The sequence below is a fragment of the Lytechinus variegatus genome, chromosome 1 (assembly GCF_018143015.1).
Source record: "Lytechinus variegatus isolate NC3 chromosome 1, Lvar_3.0, whole genome shotgun sequence".
NCBI classification, from domain to species: Eukaryota; Metazoa; Echinodermata; class Echinoidea; order Temnopleuroida; family Toxopneustidae; genus Lytechinus; species Lytechinus variegatus.
Window position 1 is genome coordinate 79,648,521 of NC_054740.1, and position 27,396 is coordinate 79,675,916.

At 37.2% G+C, this 27,396-nt stretch overlaps 3 protein-coding genes across 3 annotated transcripts in view; 2 read left to right on the forward strand and 1 right to left on the reverse strand.

Moving 5' to 3' along the window:
• The first annotated feature begins 1,281 nt into the window (after nucleotides 1-1,281).
• On the forward strand, nucleotides 1,282-11,755 carry LOC121424440 (UMP-CMP kinase 2, mitochondrial-like). The gene is made up of 5 exons (XM_041620127.1): nucleotides 1,282-2,345; nucleotides 5,789-5,918; nucleotides 9,138-9,339; nucleotides 9,712-9,909; nucleotides 11,483-11,755. The coding sequence occupies exons 1-5, from the start codon at nucleotides 1,506-1,508 to the stop codon at nucleotides 11,751-11,753; spliced, it is 1,641 nt and encodes a 546-aa protein (XP_041476061.1). The 5' UTR covers nucleotides 1,282-1,505; the 3' UTR covers nucleotides 11,754-11,755.
• A 2,733-nt stretch (nucleotides 11,756-14,488) lies between these two features.
• Nucleotides 14,489-24,976, forward strand: LOC121424447 (homeobox protein Hox-D9a-like). Its single transcript, XM_041620140.1, has 3 exons — nucleotides 14,489-15,593; nucleotides 22,117-22,301; nucleotides 23,196-24,976. Exons 1-3 carry the CDS (start codon nucleotides 15,047-15,049, stop codon nucleotides 23,334-23,336), a joined length of 873 nt encoding a protein of 290 aa, XP_041476074.1. The 5' UTR covers nucleotides 14,489-15,046; the 3' UTR covers nucleotides 23,337-24,976.
• The window catches only part of LOC121424455, a 73,281-nt gene continuing 70,200 nt past the window's right edge, over nucleotides 24,316-27,396 (reverse strand). The window contains exons 64-65 of the mRNA XM_041620152.1: nucleotides 26,962-26,998; nucleotides 24,316-26,218 (exon numbers count right to left, since the gene is read on the reverse strand). Coding sequence (XP_041476086.1) covers nucleotides 25,960-26,218; nucleotides 26,962-26,998 — 296 coding nt within the window. The 3' untranslated portion in view covers nucleotides 24,316-25,959. The remainder of the gene's footprint in view (nucleotides 26,219-26,961; nucleotides 26,999-27,396) is intronic.

Sequence of the window (27,396 nt, forward strand, 5' to 3'; positions counted from 1 at the left end):
GAGTTTATTAGCATCCGCAAAGCAGAATCCCACGAATAACAATTTTGTGCACTTTCATGAATTAACCCTATGTGATTGGAAGCAGAAAAGTCCACAAATCTACCAGATGTTAAGATATTTTCACCCCTACCCCCCCTCCCCCCAAAAAATCACCCCTGCCCCCCCCCCCAAAAAAGAGAGAAAATAATGATACCCAAATGCATTGAAGTGATTTATAAGAATTAACTTTTGTCATTAATCGCAATAATTTAACCCGACACACATTGCTTTGAATGAATGCGATTATTCAAGCATAAATTATAATGGACATGCATTTGAAACGTGATGTTTCATCATGCATGCAGTCTGCGCGATGTGCCTCCTGGTATTGAACTTGTCCTTGGTCGCGCAGCTGGGTATTTTGTCTGGGTTCGAGGTATATATTTGTTCATTTGTGGAACGTAAATAATGTCACACGCAACTATACCGTATGTCTCAGAAAAAAGAGGAACAAAACGTGTGGGCTTTTGATAGGCGTACTCTGTTTACAAAATAATGAAAGTACGTTGCTGATGGTGGTGGTGTGGTGATTCTGGGGTGATTGTGGCAATGATGAAAATGATGATGATGATGCCTAACAGTATATCAGTATTATTGATACCAATATAGCTCATCTGGGGATGGACTGCGACATGATTAAACGGGCTGCAAGGGGTCACTGTCCCTCTTTCGTTTTTTTAAGTACGAGAAAAGGAGGAGGGAAAAAAGGGTTGGAAAGGTATTTTAAGAGGTCTGGGACGTATAATACCTCGGTCACATTTGCTCTACGGCGGCCGTACGGCGAGGCGAAAACAGCCCTTTTGACATTTTTTAGCACCAGCTACATAATAAGTGGTTTGAATTTAAATTAATCAAACAGCTGTTTTCTACTCGCCGTAGAGCAAATGTGACCGAGGTATAAATCTACCCATGAAATAAAATGTGGTCTCCCCTATCCGAGTTGACTGGCGTGCCCCTGTATTTTGTTTTTTTATAAAATACATTTTTGTTAAATGAAATTATCTTAGCATGGTCATGCCTTAGTGTGATAAATAATGAAGACCTAATTCTTTTAACAAATAATGTGCCGCTCTTTGTTATAAACTTACCTTTTTGGGACCTCCTTTTTTATTCGGGCCTATCACTATCTATCTATCCATTCATTCATATATTGATTTATTAACGGGCCAATAATGATTCAGTTGGTTCCTTCCATTTTCTTGTTCTTTTTTTTAGTTCTCATTTTATTGGGATGAAAAGAGGATTGACATACCAACAGAGGATTTGTTACCTTCACATATTAGGACAAACAAGAACGTCACAGTCATGAACAAATTCAATGTTTTGTAATGTTTACAGTACATACAATATGCCTCTGTTTATCCACCAGCTGGCAATGCACGCCGCGCGCTTGTAGACTTGCCACGCTCGTTCAATGAGTAATCAAACACCCCTCAATGACAACGATCTAAGTTCGACTGCACACGATGCGAAAGCTTCTCATTATTGCATCAGAACTCAGTATGCCTACTTCATCCAACATCGACATGATGGGTGAGGGTGGCGACACCGTTGACGAGGAAGTCAACTGGCTAGACTGTGTATCCGCCATTGAAACCGACAAAGGAGTTGTGTATTTTTGTAACGTCGAATATTTTTCACAGGGTGCAGACCCGACTGGTATATTACAAGGATGCGAGCAAGATGAAGGATCAACCTTCGATTACAAACAGAATGAAGTCAAGGTTAGGAAGGTACCGAAGGAAGTCAGTAGTGTGGTGTGTTCTGAGAAAGGGCGGGTACTTGAGGGAAAGCCAACTAAACCTCTGTTAACCCCTGTGACAGACTTTGTGTCTCGTTTTCACCGACTAGGTCAAGGATGTTTCATGTATTCGATCACCGCCTACAACCCTCAAGACACGCAACAAGACAAGGTCCAGAACTGCAGGAGCAACCAACTGCTCTTCGCGGATCTCCAGTACGCCTTCCCTGAATGTGACGTCTTCAAGAACTTTTCCTACTTTCCAGGTAGACCACATCACTTCGAACGGGGATACACGGTAGTTCTACCATTGACTTACCAAAAAGATCACGAAGGTATCCTTCACAATCTTGCCCTAAAGTACAAGCAAGCAGCCTATTTCAAGTGCCGTATTCTACCCGATGGAAGGAGCACCCAAACCATTGTGCTACTTGAGGAGTATGTTAAAGAAGTCCAGGAAAGCCTCGTCGTGGTGAAGCGATTAGGGTACCACCCTGCTTATCTTACGAGGAAGAACAACAGTGTCTTCCATGGACTTCATGATGCTCTGAGCGTACTCTCAAAGGTAATTTGAAGAAAAAAATTCCCATCATGCATAATATGTGCATGAGGGTGTAGGCGTTGGTATGTGAGGGTGTGTGTGGGAGGGGGAGGCGTGCGGATGGGGTGACGACACCGGTTTGGATGTACTTCTTATGACTATATAGCTTGCAATAACATCTGAAAATCACTAATTACTTCGGAATAACCTTTCGTAAAAAAAAAACAAATCTGATGATTCGTCGTGTATTCTAGCTGTCCGCTTAGTTTGGAAGCTCCACCTCCCCCTCCCCCATCACTGATTGGCATGCAACACACACATGACTTGGGCTACTATTAATGGCAGATGGTCTAATTCTCACATCTTCTAACACCATCATAACTGAACCAATTTTGATTGGTAACTATATCAGGTTATTCTAATTGTCACTTAAGCCAACTATCATACTCACTTGGTGTAATACTCTCTTGGGCTAGCTTTGGTTCATAAAATAGTTCATCTAATCATATATATTTAGAGGTGTTAGACCAATTTCAGACGAAATTGATATGCTAGCCTAACTAGAAAGTAGACAAAATGGTGACGGTATGGTAATTGGGCGAAGAGGCAATTAGAAAAGATGATTTATACCTTGGTCACATTTGCTCTACGGCGGCCGTAGTCGAAAACAGCCGTTTTATTCATTTTTATTCAAACCACCTATGTTTAGCTGGTACAAAAATGTTAAAACGGCTGTTTTCGACTCGCCGTACGGCCGCCGTAGAACAAATGCGACCATGGTATTAGTAGACGAACTCAACGACAACCGCGTAGCCAGGATTTAAATTTGGAGGGGGCGGTAAGTATAAGCGTGCCAACACTTACAGAGCGCGCGAAGCGCGCTCCCTAGGGGGGAGGGTGCAGGGAGGGGGGAGTTTCCGCGCGGAGCGCGAAGTTTTTGATATCTCATCAAATTTGGATCAAAAGAAGACGTCTCTTGCGTCTCTAATACCCTTATCAACTCGAATTAATTTGACTTGCTGTGATTAAAGACAAAACCTGTTTTCAAAAGAAAAGATGAGCGCCTCCAAAATGGGAAAAGATTGAGGAATTCAAATAATTCCTCTTACCGTGCAAAGCGCGTAAGCTAAGACGTTTTATAAATAGAAATTGAGAACAAAAGTGGAATATAAAATGCCTACCTTAGTCACATTAGATTTTATTGTAAAAACTTTATCCACATTAGATTTCTTTAACTCGTAAAACAGTAGAAGCCGGTATATGCAGGGAGGAAATAGTTCTTCCCGCGAATGGCTTGAAGCTCTGAATTTTAGAAATTTATTTGAAACATAACCTGCTCTAATTTTGATATTTCTATAGATAATACGAAGAAAAATGTAGCTCAAAATGAGAAAGGGATGATGCCCGGATGATGCAATTAGCTTGAAGAGCGACTTTTCCTTTCCCATGTACGCGAAACACGGAAACTTCTGTGAGTTATTTTGGAAGAAAAAAAAATTGTGTAACTTCGCTCATAATATTAAGCGCTTTCATTTGTATGATTAAGAAACTTCTGTGATATTCAAAATTTCAAATCAATGGCGCAAAAACAGGACAGGAGATGGATGTGCAGCGATATAAATTTAGAATAAAGTTTCATCGTACCAACGTTTGCATATAGCACGACACTAATTCAATGCTCCCCCTTTGAGCAGAACTTAGCCAAAAATTGCGTTCTGAAAAGCGGAAGAAATAGCAATTGGGGATTTCGGGATCGAGTGACGGTATAAAAGTTTACCCGCTCTGAACAGAAGACCCAAAAGTTTGTGTCAGTGAAATTAAAAAAAAAATACTTCTCATACTCTTCACACCCAAATATACTTTATAATTTTTGGCAAGATTGCAATTCCCATGGCTGGGAAGGAGAAAAACGGAGTAGAAAAAAAGGTATGGGAAACAAAGGGAAAGGCATTTTTGATATTTTCCCGCGCGGAGCGCGGAAGCAAAATTTTGTATGAAGAGAGAGAAGAACATTTCGTTTAGGTTTTTATTCTTTTGACAAAAAAGAAAGAAAAAACAATAAAGCTATACCCTCCTTCACTTTTCTCCCTTCGCTTTTCCTTTTTCTCCCTTTTCCCCCTTCTTTTTCTTCTTTTTGGGGACGTTTTGGGGGGGGGCGACCGCCCCCACCGCCCCCCCTGGCTACGCGACCATGTAGGGTGAGACCAACGGAAGGTAAATAAGTTTGGTGTAGACTCAGTGGCAATTTAGCCCACGTACTATGATCATACATCGTGTTCTTCACGTCACCGCATGCTTGAAAGGCGTGAAATGGTGAAATATTGATTTCATTCAAATACCATATGGTATCGTCTATTCTAAATTTTACATCATCATGATAATAGTTATGAGTTCGTTGGGGATGATATCCGGGGGGAATATGTATATATTGTCAATCATGTAGAGCCTTAAAGACCAGGGGTTATTCTGGCCCAGAAACAACTGGAGTATGTATACAAAACGTCAAAGTTTGAAGGTCAAGTCCACCCCATCAATCAAGATCAGTTGAATAAATTCACAAAAATAAACAAGCCTTACATTACACTGAAATTTATCGAAATGTAATATACGATTAGAAAGCATTCAATAACAAACAAAAATGATAATTTTCGCGCACTTCGTTTAAGGGGGTATCTCACTGGGCTTGAAACTAGTTCGCGACTAGTTCGCGACTACAAATTTTGCTAGTTGCAGAGACGTCTCCGCGACATCTCTGAGACGTCTCATGAAAATTACAGAGTCTCCGAGGAGTCGCAAGAAGATTAAACATGTTTAATATTTTTGGAGACTGTTTGTAGTCTCAGCGACGTCTCCGAGAAGTCTCCATCAGTTGCTGCGACGTCTCGGAGACTAATGATATCCGCGACTGCTGAGACGTCGCCGCGATGTCTCCGCGATGTCTCAGAGACGTCTCAGAGACATCGCGAAGACCTACTGGAGACCAAAAAAAATTATAATACATTGCGGAGACGTCTCCGCGACACTTCTTCACACTGTTTGACCCACTTCAGAAACCACGTGACTGAACGCGTGCTGATATCCCTCCTCCTGCTCCAAGTCAGGTGTATGATCTTTCAAACGTTCCATCGAGACGTCTCCTTGGTGAGAGCGCAAGCCATTTTTGTCTCCGAGACGTCTCCGCGACTGCAGCGACTGATAAGTTGGAGACTGTCGCGGCGACGTCTCCGTTAGTGAGATAGGGTCTTTACTCATACTTTAGTAATTCAATTCATATTTATTATTTGTTTCAATACCCACTTTTAAATTATTAGCATATTATGCACGGTTAATACACTTCCAAAAAATATATATTGTTTGTAAGGTAAAAGATTCAGATTCCTTCCATTACTCTTTTGTTGTCTGTGTTTGTTGTAATAAAGATCAAGATAATAAGAAATTTGGCGTTGCTTCTTACTTCCATTCCACAGTGTGACTATTTACCCGAGGCTGGTGAATTAATGAGAATAGCCCATTGTGAGCTGACGACGACTTGTAACATTGGAAATCAAAGAGCTTATAATCACCCAGTAATCGTAATGGAAGGAACAAGTGAAGCAGGTACGTAAAGCTTACTTCAAAATGGTGATCGGGGGGGGGGGGGGTAACTTTAAAAACTTTGTCACTTTACGACGCAGCTTCTGTGACGCGCTTTCAGGGAAAAGCTGAAGTTTCACCCTCTCCGTCTTTTATAGTGCAGTGTCTTCTTTAGTTTCACGACAAAGTTTTGTTAAAGGACTTTTCACTTTTCTATTTTTTTAACCCCCTTGCAGTTTGCCTTTTTTTACTCACGGGAACCACACCTATTCTTTAAAACGCTCCTGCAAGTTCTTTTTTACCTCAAAATGTTAACCGAAAATGTTAACCTGATCGCTCATATAGAGATCATAAAAATTCACCAAGGAATGTTTGTTGAGAGGTGTATGGTACATTTGACAAAGAAGCTCACTGGACGATCGATTCTATCGGAGACAGTTAAAATTAATTATGCATAAATTTGATGCAAATTATCCTAACCAAAGTGATTGAAATGTGTCGCTCAGTAACTCCTGGTGAGCGTTTTTCCAAAATTTTCAGCTGAAAACTTCCCTTGATTCTGATTGGCGGAGAATTAAGCGCCGTTGCTATGGTAACTATCGGACAAAACATTTAAGTCAATTCGATTCGATTTGCATTTATTTCATTCTCGATAAAAAAAATTATAAAACAAGGTATGAGAAACAGTATATTTACAAGCAAGAGTAAAAAAATGAAAATGAAATGGGGAACTGCATAAATAAAGCCAAGTGGCCTTGTGTAAGCTCAGTTCCCAAAACATTGATGACAAATGTTTGATATACTTTCTTAGGGGATCCACGCTCTACAAGCAATGCTTTTAGTGGATCCCCTCATTTCCATATCAGATTCTGTTAAAACTATTTTACAAATATTTTGTAACTTGTAATTGATTTGTAATCATTGTTATCACATTTCATTTGTTTTTGTCTATATTTATAATGTATGTTTGATTTGTATTTGCTTGTAATGTTGATAATGGAAATGGAAAATAAACTTGAACTTGAACTTGAACAAGAGAAACAATAAGATATAAACAAGAAAGAAAAAACAGAAAAAACTACATAAAAAGGTGTCAATCTACAAGAAAGAAAATAATTATACATATTTACGAACTGATTCAATCTTTTTTTGAATGACCTAACAGACTTGCTTTCAATTACATCTCTAGCATTTCTCGGGGTGGAGTTCCATAGCAATAGACTCATGCAGTCCGTAACAATAAACGGCTGTCCTTCCCCGGGCCGAAAAAGCGTTCACAGTTAATCCAGCTGCTGCTTTGTTGGTGGAAACAAATTTTGCTTGCTGATGTGGTTTACGGTACACCATATGGAGTAACATAGAAGAAAAAGAATTGGATAGGCGAGAAAGTGGAAATTTAAGAGTAATCTTTCTTGAACATGTTGAATGTAGTCCTGAAAAGGACAGAAGAGATTGATGAGTTGAAACAGCTTGAGTAGTAGGATGGATGAGGAGGTGCTGGCTTGAGTCGGCGAGTAGAGATGATGAGCAGAAGCAGTACAGACTCAATGTTTCGGATAGGTTGACTGTCCGTCTTCAGGAGTGTTCTATAATACTCCACATAGTGTACCGTAAACCACAGCGATTTTACAAGCCACCATGCAAACCTTCAAACAACATCCAAATTTTGCTTGGTTTTCAACATTCCGTCCAATAGATAAAAATCGAGCATGTTTTCATGCATTTTTTCTCATTCTCTTTTACGCATAAGATCTTATATGGAAGAGAAAAAATGACATTTAAGTCATAAAATTTGTTTTCTGAATAGATAGCAGTAAAAGCGAGCAAAACTCACTCAAAATCATAATTTGCTTGTGCAAATGGCAATTTTGTACCACCACATTTCATTATTCTAACCCAGTCATGCGTGCATTATGAATGTTGAGATTGGTCTCAAATGAAAGAAGAGAAGTATATCTTTCCATTCACGTACATTCTTTTTATGAAGCAAATTTATGATAATGATAGGAAAAATTCCCGGAAAATTTACACTGAATCACAGTTTCCTTTAATTGTTTCATGGGACGCACTGTATAGTTGATTGAAAAACCGATTATTCCATTTTCAATGCGTTCAATCTTTGTTTAGTCCTGTCCCATCTCCTTCTTTCCTAGACATCTATATTCTACTTGTAAAAGTGCTACAACTTTAGCTATTATGGCTATCTATATCCTCCTTGTTATCATTAACATTAATATCATGAATATCATATTGTTATTGCTCTTTTTGTTAGTATTACCTTTATTACCATCTTCATTATTGTTATTATCATCATTGTTATTGTTATTATTATTGTAGTCATTTCATGTAGAGAGTGAAATAATGATTATGAAGACTATTATAGAAAGCAAAAAAGAGCAATACATAATCTTTCAATTTTGCCGATGTGTAATGCTCATGAATATTCATGAATGAATAAACTGGTGGGTGATAGGCCTTCAGAAACTTCACTCGTCGTTATTTTCTTGGTTATTAAATGTCGTGAGACTTCGTCTTAATCTGGATATGAAACCACAAAGACATCCATTTATTTCTTATTTACCCTAAATTTCATTGCGCAGATATTGTTTGTATACTTTTACAAGCGTTTCTGTAATATGTATCTGTTATTATTTCCAAAAGCGATGTTTTGAATTGTTTAACAAACTAAGAAAGAGGTTCAAGTTTGCACCCTAAATACCACAGTCGCAGCAAAAAGGTGCAAAAAATAATGTGACTCCTTAAAGGTGGAAAATCTTACGTTTATGATGCTTAATGGCACCCAAAATGGAGCTTCTGTCGTGGTGAATAATTATTATGAAGGTTACAATATCATGCTAAAGCATTTTGAAAAGAGCGATACACCCTAAAAACAATGAGTAAATTTTTACCCAATATTTGGGTGGGAAGGGAACATGCATGATTCCTGGGTATTTTGTTTACCCCGTATTGGGCTATTTCAAAACAACATCGTGTAAAATTTCTTTTTACCCAACCAATATGCATTTTCCCATTTTACCCTATATTGGGTCAATCTTTTTTTAAAGTGTATGAACCTTTTGTATTTATCCTTTCTTGTTGAAAATAATGTCTTCCCGTTACTGTTTTGAATATCAACTTTTTTATCTTCATCATTTTACTTCCTAAATGGTAGCCAGTCATATAACGTTTTGTGTTTTGTTTACTGCGTAGAAATAAAGATGAATCAATCGATTGTTTTTACAGGTTTATCCAACCACACCTTCCGCCTTAGTCAAGCGATCGGCGGAACTCGTCTCCAGTCTCCACCATCCTGCGTACAGCATCTCAGGGAGACGTTTGAGAAGCAGAACAAGCTGGTCCAAGCAGCTTACTACACCGTGGGTAACTACATCCTGGGTTCGTACGTAGAGAAAGCAAGAAAGAATGCACCTGTGGTGCTAGACAGGTTCGTAAACGGTACCCTGTGGAACCCCACTCTCGCTCATTTATTTTAGTATAGGCTTAGTTCTTCACATGAGCTTCTAGTAGCTACTATACTACTTCCTAAAATGAGATACCATCTATACCTATACACCCATCCTCTCGTTCTTCTTTGCAGTGGCATATCAGAGAAGAGCATTGATTAGGATATCAGTCACTTAGGACCATGCTCCTTTTTCAGGTCACATAATGACTTGGAAGCTTTGACCTTATTCTTGGATTTTTTAAAACCCAAACGGAGTTCGAGTGTGGCCCCAACTGACTGATATCCAGATCAAATCCGATCCTGGGCTTTTGAGACGCTCTGAGTGTAAATGTTCAACTGTACAATTTTCAGATTCTGGAACAGCACTGCTGCTTTTTCTATAGCGTCGGAGATTGAGAGAGGCGTATCGAACCTCCCACCGAAAGATCACTTCGTGTATGAGTGGCCACAGGACCTCACCAAGCCTGACGTAGTCATACTAGTTGGATCCAAGAAGGCCATACGACACAAGAGCAACCGGAGCGGTGGCGAGCGCATTACCAAACAACTGTAAGTTAAAAACCTTTCTGGTTTGAAAAAAAAATGTGAATCGTTTTTGCCTATATCTCATACTGAGCTACGGAGCCTTTAAAGTGCCATCGACTTGACGACTTGGCGAGATACTTTATCTTGCCATGACGACATAATAACCTTATCATGTCGACATGGCGAGATACGTTATCTCGCCAAGTCGACTTGTAAAAATCTATATTTCAACATGGCGAGATACAGTATCTTGCCAAGTTGACTTATAAAACGTTATATGTCAACATAGCCAGATATTTTATCTTGCCAAGTCGACTTATAAAACATTATGTCGACATAGCAAGATATGATATTTCTAAGGCCCAGCGAGAGTCCAAATATCTCGCCAAGTTGACATATAACTTTTTATAAGTCAACTTGGCAAGATAACATATCTCGCCATGTCGACATAATAAGGTTATCATGTCGAAATAGCAAGATAAAGTATCTTGTCAAGTCGTCAAGTCAATGGCACTTTAAAGGCTCCGCACTTAGCCAATAGAGACTGTCAAAAGCTTTGGTAAAGGTGCTAATGCTAATTATATTGTATATCTCATACTATGGAAGCTTAAAAGTGCCACCGAGATGTTGAGATAATTATCTTGGGAAGTCGACATCATGATAGCAAAAGATCAGATGACGAGATCCCGGATCTCATCATGTCGACATCTTTTAGAAGAGATGATCAGATGACAAGATCCCGGTTCTCGTCATGTCGACATCTTGTAGAAGAGAGGATCAGATGACAAGATCCCGGATCTCATCATGTCGACATCTTGTAGAGGAGATGATCAGATGACAAGATCTTCGATCAATGATCATGTCATCTGATCATCTCTTCTAAAAGATGTAGACGTGACGAGTTACGAGATCATGACATCTGATCATATCTTCCACTGGATGTAGACATGACGAGATAGAAGATCTTGTCATCTGATCATCTCTTCTACAAGATGTCAACATGACGAGATCCGTGATCCTGTCATCTGATCATCTCTTCTTGAAGATGTCGACATGACGAGATCCGGGATCTTGTCGTCTGATCATCTCTTCTAAAAGATGTGGACATGATGAGATCCAGGATCTCGTTATCTGATCTTTTGCTATCATGATGTCGACTTCCCAAGATAATTATCTCAACATCTCGGTGGCACTTTTAAGCTTCCATATCATTCCCAATACAAAACCTGAATTAAGACCATTCAATAAATTATAATTTGACTCGTAAGGATGTTTAGCGCCCTCCTTCGGTATTTAAAAAAAAACAAGATAGTGATTGCATATTTTAAAAAAAGCTGTATTCAAAGATTACATCTGCTATTTTGTAAAATTGTGGATTGAAAAAGTAAAAATCAATGGGTTTTTCAAGTACAAAAATAGCCTATATTTACATCGGAAATAAAAGGATGAAGAAACTTTAAAAAAGGTGAAATCATACTTTACCTAATGCAAAGATGTTGATCATTGTGTGATTCAATCACATCAATATATCTGGAGGGAACGCCTTTTGACCAACTGCACTGCTCTTTTTGATCTATTGTTTTCCACGTTGTCGCAGGATGTTTGAAATCTTACGCCGGATGAAGACTTCGTCTTGGATCGAAGTTGATAGCATCCGAGACCGATGCCATTCGGATGAAGCTGTTACCATGGTGACAGTGGACAAACTGAAGTCCAAGAATATTGGTAACTTCCGGTCCGGCCCTAAAGAGAATGGGATGTGTCCTGGTACCGGACTGCATGCAACCAAGGAACACGATACCCTGCCTGTTGGCGGACTTGTGGTACTAAAGGAAAATTTAGAACAGGAAGAGATTGGATTCATGTGAAGTTAGAGAATTAAAAAAGATACATCCACTTCGTAAAGGTGGTATTTATAATAGCAGAATACCAAAAGATTCATAAAATTTTGGAGGAAATTCGTCAAAGAACTAATTTTTGTGAAGTCGCATGCCAGCAGCGCCCCATATGCATTATGATACGTCGTGGGACCCTATGTCGTCTAGCTAGAAGGCTTGCTTTTCATACTATACTTATATGCTTTTCACACTGCACATATTTTCCTTAACCCTGGGAAATTGGCGGGGCTAGGGGGGGGGTCTTAGCCCCACCAATTTCCTGGGGTCTAGGTTGTCCCACTTCAGCTTCACACTACGTTTTAGCAGATTGGTATAGCACGGTAAATAGTACGGTACTATCTGGCCCTGCCAAAAAACAGGATTAGCCGGCCAATTGCGGTGCTAAGAGATGCAGTGTGAAACGAAACCGGGCTAAGAATCGAGTGAGGCTAAACATTAGCCAATCACAGAAGTCACAATTTCACGTTAATCACGCTCTGTGTGGCAAAATCATCAATATCCATGAACCGTGCAATAGTTAAGGCGTTAACCCCGGCTAAGCAAATAGTATGGAGATAAGACGACAATGTGAAACTCCCAAAGATAGTATGGGGTTAAGGATAGTACGGGGTTAAGGAAATGCAGTGTGAAAAGTATAATAGCCATGGACAAATACAGGACCCACTGGGGAAAAATCTGCAACGGCACAAGCGGCTACCTGTTTTGTAGAGTAGTTTTTTTTGAGCGTTGCGTGACCCAGTGGATTAGTCTTCTGACTTTGAAACAGAGGGTCGTGGGTTCGAATCCCAGCCATGGTGTAATTTCCTTCAGCAAGAAATTTATCCACATTTTGCTGCATTCAACCGAGGTGAGGTGAATGGGTATCCGGCAGTATTAATTCCTTAAATGCATGAGAGCAGAAAGGCGGTTCGAGCTAAAGCCGGGGTAATAATAATAACAACGCGCCTCAGAATAGAATATTTATAGGTAGATGGCGCTATATGAATACCTACTATCATTATTTATATAGGATGTATTATAATATAAATTCAACTAAATATATTTTCTTTCATAGAATTACAAAGAAACATGCTTATGTAACCAGTTTGACCGTCAAAATGTGAGAATTAAAGTGAATTGCGTGAGTCATGAGGTATCATGCGCGTGTTTGATCTAACAAAATATAAAGCAAATGTAAAACATTAAACTCTCTTAATATTCTTTGACGGATTTTCGTTAAAACTTATCAATATTTTACTCTATTTTTGCCCAAATGTATTCGAGCAAATTTAACGGCTAAGTAAACTTATACTTCAAGACTAGCTTACCAACAAAGATATAAAGAAGGCGAGTGATGAAGACTTATTTAAATTTCTTCTGGCAAAACGAAAGCAGTTAGATCACCTTACGTTTAAAGAACCGGAATGGTACTGAAGTTTTGATATCTTTTTGTAAAGAACTCCACAAATTGGGGGCATTAAATAAGAGAGTGGCTTTTGCGTATGATGTTCACATTTTACAAAAAGTGAAAGTCCTTGGCAGATCGAGTATCATAAGAATGAAAACCTGTAAAAGTCATATGATGATTATGATAAGACAACGTCAGATAACGTAACAGGAAGTCCTATAATGTTTGACTATTGAAATTTCTTTTTTTTAAATGTCACTCAGCTGCGTTGTTCATGTTTTCATGACGTTTTTGTTTTTCTATTGCTTCAAATTCAAAATGTCTGTTCTGTTTTCAAAATGCATCCCCCCTCTCCCATCGGATCTCTCCCCTCTGTCTATATACAAAGAAAATAATTTGGAAGTCTCTTATAGTGCAAAACTTAACTAATACGATACGTATTTCTTTTCTCCCTTTTTCATTGTGTAATGAAATGGTAATTCTTCGGGTAGAATCTTTGGAGTAATAATCAGCTGCGGTGATGCTATCATATTAAATTATGAGTGTAAAAATATTAATACAACATCAAATTAAATGAAAAGTTCAAACTATTTCCTTTCATAAGAAAAGTAATCAACATCGTATTAATCAAGTTACTTAAATGCTTACAAAAAAAATTACTTTCATATTCCTAAATGGTTGGTTTAAAGTCGTGACTTTTTTTTTGGCTTCGTTTCATTAATGAACATACATAGTTGCAATATTAAAGTACAAGTAGTTCTTATTTCATGGCGAGTTTCACTTATGGGCGTGTGTGTGTTAGAGTGTGTGGGAGTGGGTTAGGGTGCGCGTGGGGGTGTATGTGTTCAATGGGTAGATAATTTAATTTATTTATTACAAATGTTTTTAAGAATATATCCTGTTCAGTCCGATTAAAAATGCATTAGATTAAAGTCTTCCACAGGAATATAGCGATAGAAATGGAAAGTGGCGTGAGGTTTAAGCTCTTTACATGTTGGCATTTGATATTGCACGAACTTGAGAACGTAGGGGTGTGGTAGTGTGTTTTTCTTTTATATTTCTTTCGGGAATGCTTTGCATAATGATAAATGAAGAGCTCGTATTAAAGTGGTTAGAATTGAACATTAAAATTGAAATATGGAAAATGATTAAAATGCGCATATTTGTTTGTGTAGATTTAAGTAGAACTAGTTTTTCAAAGCCAAGAGTATGAATGTATATTATCAACTATTTTTCGTTCACTTTGTTATATACGTGTACCCGTATATTTGCTAATGCCCTCTTAACGTTGCCCATACCCAGGGATATCGGTTTGAAAACGACACCACCAGCTTATTGTAAAATAGACTCTAAGGCCAATAGGCTCATTGATTAAGGAGAACCCTCCTCAAGATTCGTCAAGTGCATTCCGAAAGGCAATGCCATCAGAGGACATAGCGATAGCAACAGTGATCTTTGGATGAAATCTGCAAAGCTCAGGTGACTCTCTCCGAAATTGACAAGATTATTGAACTATGGTGAATGATCGTCGCTATGATAAAATTTTCGGGCTTTTAGTTTGTCTTGAAACTGATCACTTAAGCCATTAAGGAAACGCGTTGTTTTTCCTACAAAAGAGAAACATTCGACGTTAATAGAAGGGTGCTACATAAACATTGATGTAGCTGCATTAAAGAGCTATAAACGTAACTTGCAAGTAGAGCTTAGTACATCAACATGTGTTAAAACTTAATTGGGACATAAATACAACTTTAATGGCTCAATTTGTTTAATGTTTTTAAAGCAGTGACGAAATTATTGATTGGACACAAAAGCAGTTCGAAGAAAGCGGAAAGAAGAATTTGTTTTTTAGCCAAGCTTCTATTCTGGTAAAAAAATGCAAAATTACAGCCCAGAAACCTGGATACCAGTCAATCCCCAGAGAACTCCATCTACCTCCTCATCGACTGCAGCGATAACGGGACATCTCATTGCTCCTCGTCCAGAAGCTGCCCCCATTGGCCACTTGACCACCCCTCATCACCCGACATCGGCCGTACCGCTAACCCATCGCTATACTTCTTTCTACAACAATCTGGATGGCAGCTCGAGTAATTCTTCGGCCACCATCCCGCCCTACAACGATGAGTACTCTGCGTGGAATTCCTTCGATTTTTCATCGCCGACGACCCACCCCCACCCACACCAAGCGACAAGGAGTCCATTTGCAGCTGCCGTGCATCATGGCCACTTTCACCATCACAGTCCAACTGCAATGACACCGAACCCACAACCGACCGGTCTTAATCCCACCGCTGCCACCATGGGCGTTGGTTCACAGCACCGTGACACGCTGCTATCTGCAGCGGCTGTGGCATCAGCAGCAGCGGCGGCCGCGGTCTCAGGGAGCAACTTCGTCAACATTTCCCATCGTCATCCTCTCAGTAAGTATTATATGAAGTATTGAAAACTTGCTAATTAAGAAAATTACGCCTACATAACACTTAATCAAAACTAAGATCAACAGTTTATAAAGGTCGAAATGAAAACAGTATACATTCGTTTGTAATAGAAGAAAAAGTAAAAGAAACACATGCATTTTAACTTTCATAACTCGAAGATTTGCGACTCCCTTATTATAAAAGCAATAAGCTATTTAAGCTAATAATTGATGCGAAATATTAAAGAAATGTTTACTGACGGATGGTCTATTATCACTTGGTCTAATCATCAGATGGGCTAACAACATTCGGGCTAAACCCACTAAGTCCAATTCTCTTTTGGTCTAATGACCACTTGGTCTAATAGCCAATTAGTCTAATGACCACTTGGTCTATTAGCCACTAGGTATAATGCCCAGTTGGGCTAATCTTCACTTGGTCTAATTTTCATTTGGTTTAATTGCCATTTCGTCGAATGTATTTTATTGTCACTTGGTCTAATTGCATTCAGTCTAATACCATTTGTCTAATAGTGGGTTGGTCTAATACTAGTTGGTCTAATCTTCACTTGAACCATTATTCATTGGTCTATTTTGCAGTTGGTCTAATGTGTAGTTGGTCTAATTTCCATTTCTGCCAATGTCCACTTGGTCTAATTTCCAGATAGTCTAACATTCATTTCGTCTGCATGCCATTAGGGCTATTTTGTAAAGTCTGCATGGTTAATTGTTTTCAATTTTCTGGTGAAATTTTTAAAGTTATACTTTCCGCGCCCCTCGATATTGGAGTCCAGTTAGAGTGACGTATATTTCGTCCCAAACTGAATTTTGAAAATATGGGGATTTTCGAAAGACTGTGGGGATGAAAAAAATATGGGGGATAAACAAACTTTGGGTATTTTTTTTTCTGTTTCAGGGGATTTTTGAAGGTTTTGGTGAAAAAAACAATCAAATTTGCCATTTTTCTGTAAAATAACGCTGATATAGAGGTGGAAAAAATATATTTATTTATCCACATCTATGTATACGATCTACTGTAGATAGTTAACGCTAGCTTAACCAAATCTTGGTTCCCAACTTTTCAAGAAACAAAATATCCTGATTTTTCTCTGATGCAGTTAAAAAAATTCCCGAATTTTTAAACCCATTCCCAGTTTCTCATGATTTCTAAGTTGTTGCAGTGAATTACATGTTTTAGTTATGCATGTATAATGTACAGTAGGCCTATAGTTGTATTAAAGAGGCTACGCTAAAAAACAGCACCATAACATGACACTCAACATGTAAACATGTTTACCAGATAATAACCACACAATCAACTATGAAAAAAAGGATAAAAAGATCAAAAATGAAAAAAGGGTATCTATTTCGCTAGGAAAGTTACGTGTTTAGGGTCAAATTTGCGGGGATGATAAAACAAAATTAAAATGTTTTATAAAGGATGTCCTTTTTGCCCCAACGCTGAGAGTCCAATTTGCGCGAGGTGTGGAAGGTGGGGTCGTATTAAACCAAAATGATGTGTTAAGGTAAAACCGACGACTGATGGACCCGTGACATAGGTTTACTATTCCTGTACTTAATCGCTAGAGGGTATTCATTTGTCTCGCAATCTACTATGGTCAACAAGGAAATTCGTGATCACTCTCGCAAAAAGTGTTCACTGGCTTTCTAGGAAATTCGTGATCACTCGCAAAAAGTGTGTCTTGGAGATTAGTATAAATAGAGTATACGATATCGGACAATTTTCGTCACTTGATAAAGAGTTGCAGCGGCACTCGAAAGCTCGTGAACTTGTAAGCTAGTGAACACTTTTTGCGAGAGTGATCACAAATTTCCTAGAAAGCCAGTGAACACTTTTTGCGAGAGTGATCACGAATTTCCTTGTTGACCATAGTAGATTGCGAGACAAATGAATGCCCTCTAGCGATTATTTCAAACCGCAATAATGAACCTATTTCGTATTCCTGTACTTGTTTAGAGGTTCATTTACAGGAAATACTTGTTAAGGGGTGCATTTTCAGAATATGGAAATGACGTATTTAGGTGCTTTTCGAGACCCATGGTCGCGTATGTTATCCACTCGTCAATGGAAGTGGCCCCCGGGTTCCCCCCCCCCAATTTTGTGTGCGAAATTCGACCCTCTCCTCCTACTGCTCCACGACCGCTCCAACACCGCTCGGGCGGTGTGACCAGGCCTTTAGACCGTGTTGGATAAGACCAAATAGAATGAAGACAAAATATGCTAAGTTCCAATAGGATGCTTGGTCACTTCAAAAAGTTCTTTATTTGTCATAAAATGAATATGTTTGTACTTTTTAGCCTGATTTTTTAAAGAGAGATTTTCGCCAAAAACTCAGAAATATCGAGAAGAATTATCACCCAATAAAGCGACTTGTTTACCCGACTGTAAACCAGTCTTTGAAATGAGTTGGTGTTTTGTTATTGATAATAAAAAAAAAACAATATTGCTTATTGGGAGCATGTTGTGTGAACATTGGTGGAAACTGGGGCGGTGTGTATTATGTTTGAATGTTGCTTTGGCAAATAATTCAAAATTTGTAAATCTTCATTGTCTTAAAGCTTGTGTATAGTTTTGGTAAATCCACCAAAATGCTCCTATCACTATTCCAATTATTGCTTTAAAAAAAAGAAACTTGCTAAGATAGCTGCCATTTGCCATTCAGAGACTCTATAAATTTTCATCAGAAACTAAATTAATATCCGGAAAAATAGTTAAAAACAAGAAAGCATAAACTTCGCAGCGTAAGAGCATTGGTAGTTTTCATATATATTTCAAGCTTCCATAAGATTAAATAAGCAAGGCACGGTGGTTACTCATCGTTCTCATCGTTCTTTTCTGTAGTTTGTGGAAAACTGCTTATTCCAAAGAATTTGATAAGTTAATTTATCAACATTCTATACAAATAACATTCTCATGATATATTGTTAATTCACGCGTTTTGATGAGGTAGATTAATAATTAATTGGCCATTAACTATGAACTATAATAAATATGATTTTTTTCTAATATTTATATTATAGATAACATACATTATGTCATTCGCGTTCTGAAACCATGGAAACTATCGGTATTTAAATTTTATAATCGGGGTCATAAAAATGTTTGGAAGTTAATAAATATTTTCTATTTGTTAGATGGTTATGAGAAAGAACCAGTGTTTCCAGAACTACGTCAAATCAGACTACATGTACTTCACACATTTTCGGTCAGCCATTTAGAACTCCTGCAGATTTCACAAAGATCGTGGTTACAGCTATTTTCCCTACCTTTTAATTGCAAACGGATGCTAGTCAAAGTGTAAACTTCTCTTCATCAAAATATCCTCTGATAGAAGTTTATAGAACATCATTTGTCACATCATACTTTTAATGACGTGCTGAGGAAAAGGAATTCTTCTAACACGATTTAGATGTCAGTCACTTAGCGCTGATTTTTTTTTACAGGTGTTTGGTTTTTATTTCATTTATACAATATAATGAAATTAAACGTTATTAATATTACCGCTATGTCCTAATCTACTGTTTAATACGCTAGTTAACAAAATAGCAGGCTATAATGTACAGATTACAACTTTTATGGAGATTGTTACTTTTTATGATTATAACAAAAAATTATCCCCAATTTCATTCACTGTACTACACAGACTTGTGGGCTTCTATGGAGACCGTTCACACGGCATGGGTCCAATGAGGATTGTTTAGCATTTTAGTGTTTCGCATTTTATGACGCCACATGAAAACCATTTCAAATACTGATATTCAAAAGACACATATCAATGTTTATGTAGAGACAGTGGGAACGTGCGAATGGCTGAATGCTGTGTGCTTTCGGAGTACGTAAGTGCAAACTACTGCACGCATTTCTACCCGCTTAATGTTAGAGACAGGGCGAGGGCCTTGGATCATAAGAAAATAAATAGCGGATATAAAGTTTTATAGACGAAGAGGAGGTAGTGTGTCGGTATTCCGTTTATATGAATGGTACCAGCACATGGTATACTAGAATACGATAAGAAATAAGATAGAATGGAAAATATTTTTTTATGAAGTCACGAGAAGATAAATTGAAGGCTATATACCCTGAAATCGAGTTTATTAGCATGATTAGATTGACGGGTATGACTGTCACATAGATCCTACATGATGAATGCGTGATAGAAGAGAGAGAGAGAGAGAGAGAGAGGGAAAGAAAATAAAGAGAATGATGAATGGAGATGAGTTGAAAAAAAGAAAAGAAAAAGAGAGTTGGTTGTCAGATGGTATGTAAAAGGAATAATGAGAGGGAGTATTTATATTAGAGAGAGAGATTCATCGTATTTTTTGTAATGATCATCATCGCCACAATTACCATCTTCATCATCACATTTATTGTTACTATCATTGTTACTTGTATTATTATGTTTATTACTATTATTATTATTAGTAGTAGTAGTAGTAGTAGCAGTAGTCGTAGTAGTAGTAGTAGTGGTGGCAGTAGTAGTAGTAGAAGTAGTAGTAGTAGTACTAGTAGTAGTAGTAGTTCATATGAATTATCATCTTCATGTTCATCGTCATCATCCACATCATTATCACTATAATAATTACTTTATTGTCAAGATTTTCATAATCATTTTAAAGGACAAGTCCACCCCAAGAAAACTTGATTTGAATACAAAGAGAAAAATTCATCAAGTAGAACACTGAAAATTTCATCAAAATTGGATGTAAAATAAGAAAGTTATGACATTTTAAAGTTTCGCTTCATTTCACAAAATAGTTATATGCACATCTCGGTCGGTATGCAAAAGAGGGATTCCATTATTTTAACATTTTGTGCTTCAGGCAAGGAGGTCCTAATCGTCAAATTCGTAAAAATTGAAGTATTGTGTGATTCAAACAATAAAAAACAAAAGAAATAGTGAGTGACATCACATACTCTCTCATTTGGATGTAACTGGCTCGTTCATACAACTATTTTGTTAATAATAGGCGAAACTTTGAAATGTCATAACTTTCTTATTTTACATCCGATTTTGATGAAATTTTCAGCATTGTGCTCGTCTGATTTTTCTCTATTGGTGCAAATCAACATTTTTCTAAGGTGGACTTGACCTTTAAAATGAAACAAAGAAAAGACTGCAATCTTCTCCCGTCATCTCTCTTTCAGATGGCTTCATTTACTAACTAATTTTCTAATTGCAGACTTACAATAAATAGTTCAGAGTACACCGTTTTTTACAGCAGGGCCCCGTCTTACAAAGATTTAGGATTGATTTACGATTGATTGATCAATCGCAACTATGGAAAGCCAGCAAGTCAACATATAAAATACAATTTCTAGATATGAATGTATATCCATAAATTTATTGATTTCTTGACAATTTGGTGTGTTCTCCTTTGTATACAAAGGACATTTTACGAATATCCTGTAGAAAAAATTCTGACACTGATGGATTTCCATAGAGTTAAGATTGATTGGATCAATCGTAACTCTTTATAAGACGGGGCCCAAGTCTTCGTCTTATTCATATGATAATTAGGGCAAACATACACCCCATTACATCTATGAGCACATCGGGTAAAAATTTCCATTTCAAGCATTTCTAAGCATTTTTTTACGACAGTAACGTGCTACAGTATTTTTCTGTGCAATCTTGAAATTTGTTTCATAGTACACTCTTGTTTTCCCTCGCAATATTGGTCTTGCACTAGGATCCCATGAAAAACATTGAATTTATTCGCCGATAAGCAACAAATGCCGTCTCATGACAACAGGAATCAAACTTTTTTTATCGATTTTTTTTTTCTGATAATCCACAAACTAGTTACGAGGACAAACTATTTAGTTAAAGTCATAATCTTAGTTACAATGGGTTTTTTAAAATAATAATACTTGACGTTGCTATCAGTTGCTCTTCTCTTATTTAATCTTTTTAAAATAAAATTCAGACAGCTTCCTCTGTTGTAGTTTCATATTTCATATTCATATACTAGTAGTTTCATATTCATTATATTGTAGTCGTCACCGTATTGTCATCATTAACATCTTTATAATCATTATTATTCATCGTCAATCGAAGTATCATGGTCGTGATCATAATCATCAACATAAACTCATCATGGTTGTTGCTATATCTTCATCACCACCACAGCAACTGGCGTACAGATGAGGAGTGGAGGTGGGGGGGGGGGGGGTCTGGGGCCATGGACCACCTCCCCCCCCCACGATCAAGAAAACGGGAAGGAAAGGTGTGAAATATATATTTTTCTAGATTATGTATCAAAATCTATCATAAACTTAGATTTTTTTTTTATTGAAAAGGTCGCTCGCTTACAGCTTTTCCTGTACGCCATGTCTGGCCCCCTTCGTCAAAATATTTGACTCATGGCCACCATGGCCACTACATTTACCGCTTACGTCATTACCATTTCCACACCACCACCACCATTTAAACATGCACATCTCACAGAATAAATAATAATGATAATAATAATAATATGAACATCTCTCCTTATTTCCCCAAAAGCGTCACAAAGCCATGGCAGCAACTGGGTTCCGCCGTCATCGTCCAGTTCGACTCGGAGGACGAAACGGAGACCGTATTCGAAGCTCCAGACCATCGAACTCGAAAAAGCTTTTCAAGAAAACATGTACTTGACAAGGGAGAGGAGGACAAGGATAGCAGATTCTCTTAATTTCACGGATCGACAGGTCAGTAAAGATATGTACATATACAGAATACAGATCTGTCAGATAGATATAGCTAGCTAGATGGATGGATAGATAAACTGATGGTAGGACAGACAGATAGATAGATTTAAAAATGGATGGATGGATAGCTTAGTGGATTGATGGACGGAAGAACAGATAAAAGTTAGATGCATATATAGTTTGGGAGATGTCAACTTGCTGGCAGATTAATAGGGGACATCTGGGCCACGTCTTACAAACAGTTCAATTGATCCGATCCATCTCAAGTATATGAAAATCCATCAATATCAATAATTTCTTCTTTAGAAAATTTGAACATGGTCCTTTGAAAACAAAGAAGCACACTGAATTGACAATAAAACAGTGAATGTATGAATATACATCATTTCCTGAAAATATTTTAAACAAAGATTTATTTTAGATGTTGACGTTGCTAGCTTTCCATAGTTGTAATTGACTGGATCAATCACAACTCTCTGTAAGATGGGCCCCGTTTCACAGAAGTTACCTCCATGGAATCCTTGATTTTGTTTGGCCGTTGATCATTGTCACCAAGTCCATGGTAGTTACAATTGGATGGCAAAGTAACTTTAAGCAATGGGGCCCAGGGGAGCGTTTCATCAACATTTTTGTCCGACAAGTTGTCAGATCTGACATCTTTCCTTGATTTTGATTGGCTGAGAGGCAGTGTTACCATGGTAACTGTCGGATAAAACAGGACTTGTCGGATAAAACGTCCGACAAGTACTTTCATGTAACGCTCCCCTGAAATCAGATGTCTTCACTGGTGACAAGTTACATCTTCTTACCCCCCCTCTCTCTCTCTTTGCCTTTCTCCTTCACTATATCTATCGCTTTTTCTACTTATCACTCTCTCTCTCTCTCTTGCTGCAGGTGAAAATCTGGTTCCAGAACCGCCGCATGAAGATGAAGAAGATGACAGAGAGAGAACGAACTGAACAGGAGCAAATAGAAAGAGAAAAGCAGGTCCTGGGAGCGAAGTTTTACATAAAGACAGAACCAACAATGATGTGATCTTGATAAATCCCTTAATGCATTTACACCTTTGCGGTTGCACTCACAGTGTCATTGGTATGTCATGATTACATTATAATTGGTCAAAACTAAAATGATCAAAATGGTATCAAGCAGCAAAGATGGTGATGACAATTCTTCGTGCCATAGGATACAGGCATGCATATGGTATGCTGACATTTGATACAAAGATTTCGCATAGCCTACCATCAGGAATGGTGCCATGTGGTGAGCAGCGGTGAGCTCCCCCCCCATCTCCCACCAAAAAAAAACCTTCTTGGAGAGAAAAGAGGGAATGTGGGAGAAAAGATGAAAGAAGAATCTAACAGAGTGATATGTCGCATGTAGCACGATAATACCCCTATATTATTCCATTTAAAAATAAAAATGTCAATTTTAGGTCATCTTGCCTCACCATGAGCAAAACACCCTGCCATCAATCTGGACTACCTTCCTTTTCATTTTTGAATGATCTGATGTAATGCATGTAAAATCATGGGTATTGGAAAAAATATTTCCATCTACACCAATATATAATAATATTGTATATTTGAAAAGTTTTTATATTTGAAAATCCTAGAAAGATTGAAAGAAGGGAATTTATATTAAAGCCCTGCAGGGTTAATGAAGTATATTTGTGCAATATCAGAAGTAGGGTGTATTCTAGGTCGGCCTCAATTCTACATTTCAACAAGCCTTGGTCTTTGACTGTATCTCTTGTACAAAGTAAATGGGAGAAAGAGTAACTAAATTCATTGTTTGGGAAAAGGGCAACGTTTTTTTTTTGTGTAGAGAATATGTTGAAAATGCTATTGTTAGCAATAAAACACATGTGATAGACAATCTGTTTGTGAAAATAAATGCGTTTCTGTTCAGAGATTCTGCATGGTGAGATTGTCAGCCTGAATTTCACTCATAATTCTACAATACTCTCTTAATACTCTAAATATATAACAGAAGTACATTTCATAGTTTTCTGTTGAATTTATTTGATATAATCTATGCAGCAATAATGAATCATTGAGAGCAATCAAGTAAGACTTGAAGTTTTCTCATTTTCAGACAACAATGTGCAAAAATTAACGTACAATTTCTGAGAAAAAAAGGTAAGGGAAATAGAGTTATATGATATGTGGGTGCTATCTGGAAAAAAAAATGAAATCATTCTTCACAGATGAATTGAAATTGCAATTTCTCTTCCATGCCAAAAGGTAGTGTTATATGAAAACCTCCTTGCCTGAATCTATGAAGATTTGAATTTTCTGCTATAAATGTTTTAAAAAATATTTCAAATTATTAAAATTCCTAATATCAATGCACTATCTAAAGTCTGTAAACCAATAAACATTTTCGAATTGTTGGTGCTTTTCATCTTCATTTGGGTTTCATACTGCCATTAGTACACCCAACAGGGCTGAAATACAACTCTCTCTTTAGAGTGATTTTAAGACAGTATTTTGATACTAAAAAGTGATATTCGGGATACTTGGGGCTGATGTAATTGCTTGATTCCTCGAACTTTGGCTATTGAATGAAGAAACATTTATATGCAATATTCAAAGCTCACCTCTTTGATTGTTCTTCAAATGTTTTCTTGTTTACTTTTCTCAACGTGATCAATAATTCTTCACAGATGCTAATAAAATTTCAAAAATCTTATGAAAATTAGAATTAATTAAATTTATTTAATGCGGATTTCATCATTCACCAAATAATTCTGCAATAATAAACAAGGCTCCTTACCATATAAAAATTTCAGATAACAATGCAAAAATGGATACAACCAATCATACAATATATGAAATATATCACGCTGTTCAAGTTTCCCCGATATTACATGTATAAAATATTTATTCTACTTTCATAGAAAACAGGTAGCTATTGACAGGTACAGAAAGCTAATACCTGAATATGATGCGGTAGTCAGTAATACTGGGATGTCTATGCAGTGAAAACCAAGTCAAATTGAGTTACAATGTGAAATCAGCTGAATTATCAATGCAAAAAAAATGAGAAATAAGAAAGTTATTGAAGTACTACATGTACCTTAAAAATTGTTGAAAATATTCAGCATATAATAGTTTCATACTTCTGCACTTCAGTTGGAATGTATATGTATGTATATTATTGTATAGGAATGCAATTCATAGCATATTTTCATTTCAAAGTAAACATCTGACATTGTAAGCAAACATATATCCTGAATTTTCAACCCTTTGCGCACTTACATAAGGTGATAAATTTAATATTTTCGTTGAAACCATCTATTCTAAATGCACCAGTGATAATGGGTAATCAATTTAAATAGACTACATATATATAGGTCTACGTAGTTACCATAGCAACTTTAAGTTTCTCTTGTCCAGAGACGAAGGAGAAACTTTTTTTTCTATTCATTACTATCATTGTTATTAGTTGAGAAAATGTGAAAATTTACAGAATTTGTGCACAAAGGGATAAAATACTCATGAACAGTTTTACACAAGTAATCTTATCATTGTATAAACTCAAGCAAGGTACAGTTGCACAACTGAACAAATCATAATAAATCAAGGGATGGGGAATAAAACATCAACTTTTAAAACATAGAATACTTAAAGCCAGATGCAGCTTGGCTCCTCCATCACTCCTCGTCCTCCGAAGCCTCGACGCCGGCCTCCACGTCGGCCCTCACCGACTTGGTACTCGCCTTCTTCTGCGGGGCAGCATAGGTGGGGTCTGCAGATGTGGGCGTGGTGGAGAAGCTGGTGGTAGCTACCTCATAGGCTTGACCATTGGTCTGGGGAGTGGTGGAGGGCGGGGCTGATTTCTTGATGTCCTTCTCGTCCTCTACAATGCGTTCTCCGGATTGGAAATAGACATTTTCGTTGTAGGTGCTGTCTCTTCTGGATGGAAGGTGGAATATTGAAGAGGATTTGAAAGAAAGTGTGAAAAATGGAAGAGGAGGAGAAAGAAAGCCAGTAGAAGAATTGAATATTGTTTCATAGGAAAATAATGAGAGAGAGAGAGAGACAGACAGACATATAGATAGATAGATAGAGATAGGAATAGATAGAGATAGGGATAGATAGATAGAGAGAGATAGATAGAGATAGGGATAGATAGATAAGAGAGAATTGATAAAAGAAGGGAAAAGGAAAGTACACTTGATTATTATTGTGTACATTTCAAGTGTTATGTATTTAAAAATCACAATTTTTTTTATAGAGGCTTATACTTTATGTGATATCAATTGAATGCAAAAACAAAATGAACCTATGGAATTTACATAATCTAATTCTAATAATGATCAGTGTTGCATTTTTTCTGAATCATTCATGAAAAATTAAGCGGTACAATGATATATGGGGCAAAAAGCAATTTATAATTTTACAGCAAAAAGCAAAACTTTTTTTTCACAAAATATGAAGAAAAAAATCAATAGAAGGAATTAAGTATTTCTGAAAAAATATTTTTTGTATGTTAGTTTACCCAACTGCCATCATTGTCGATAATTTCAATTAACTACATGTATACATCTATATCATCATAAGTAATCTTTCATGGAATACTTTATTATCATGTAATAGTATTTCTTGTAACTTGCACATTTCTACCAATACCGGTATTTAATATCATATCTCACCTCTTCTCATTATTTTCTGAGTCAACGGTTGCAGTGACTGTTCCCAAAGAATGCAAACAAAAAAAGGTAGAAAACAAGATTAATTATAAAAAAGAGGAGTTGACTTCTCTTGCATGAATCCGCAAGGGGAAGGGGGGGGGTACAAGGAGCTTGTACCTTAATCGGAATAGGAATTTGTAGGATAATTAAATGGTAGTAAATGGACTTGAGGGGGATACATTTAACTGTGAAATAAATATATCACAAGATGCAGATGAGTACAATACTGTCTTTGGCAGCGAGTGTCAATATTTCTAACTCCCCCCCAAAAAAAAATAATAATAATAAAATTGTCATCCAATATCATACTTCATACAGTAAAATTGTGATAAAATTCTACATTGATAGAATGAAGATTCCCTCTCCCAAATGGAAAAAAAAAGTTCTTCATCATTC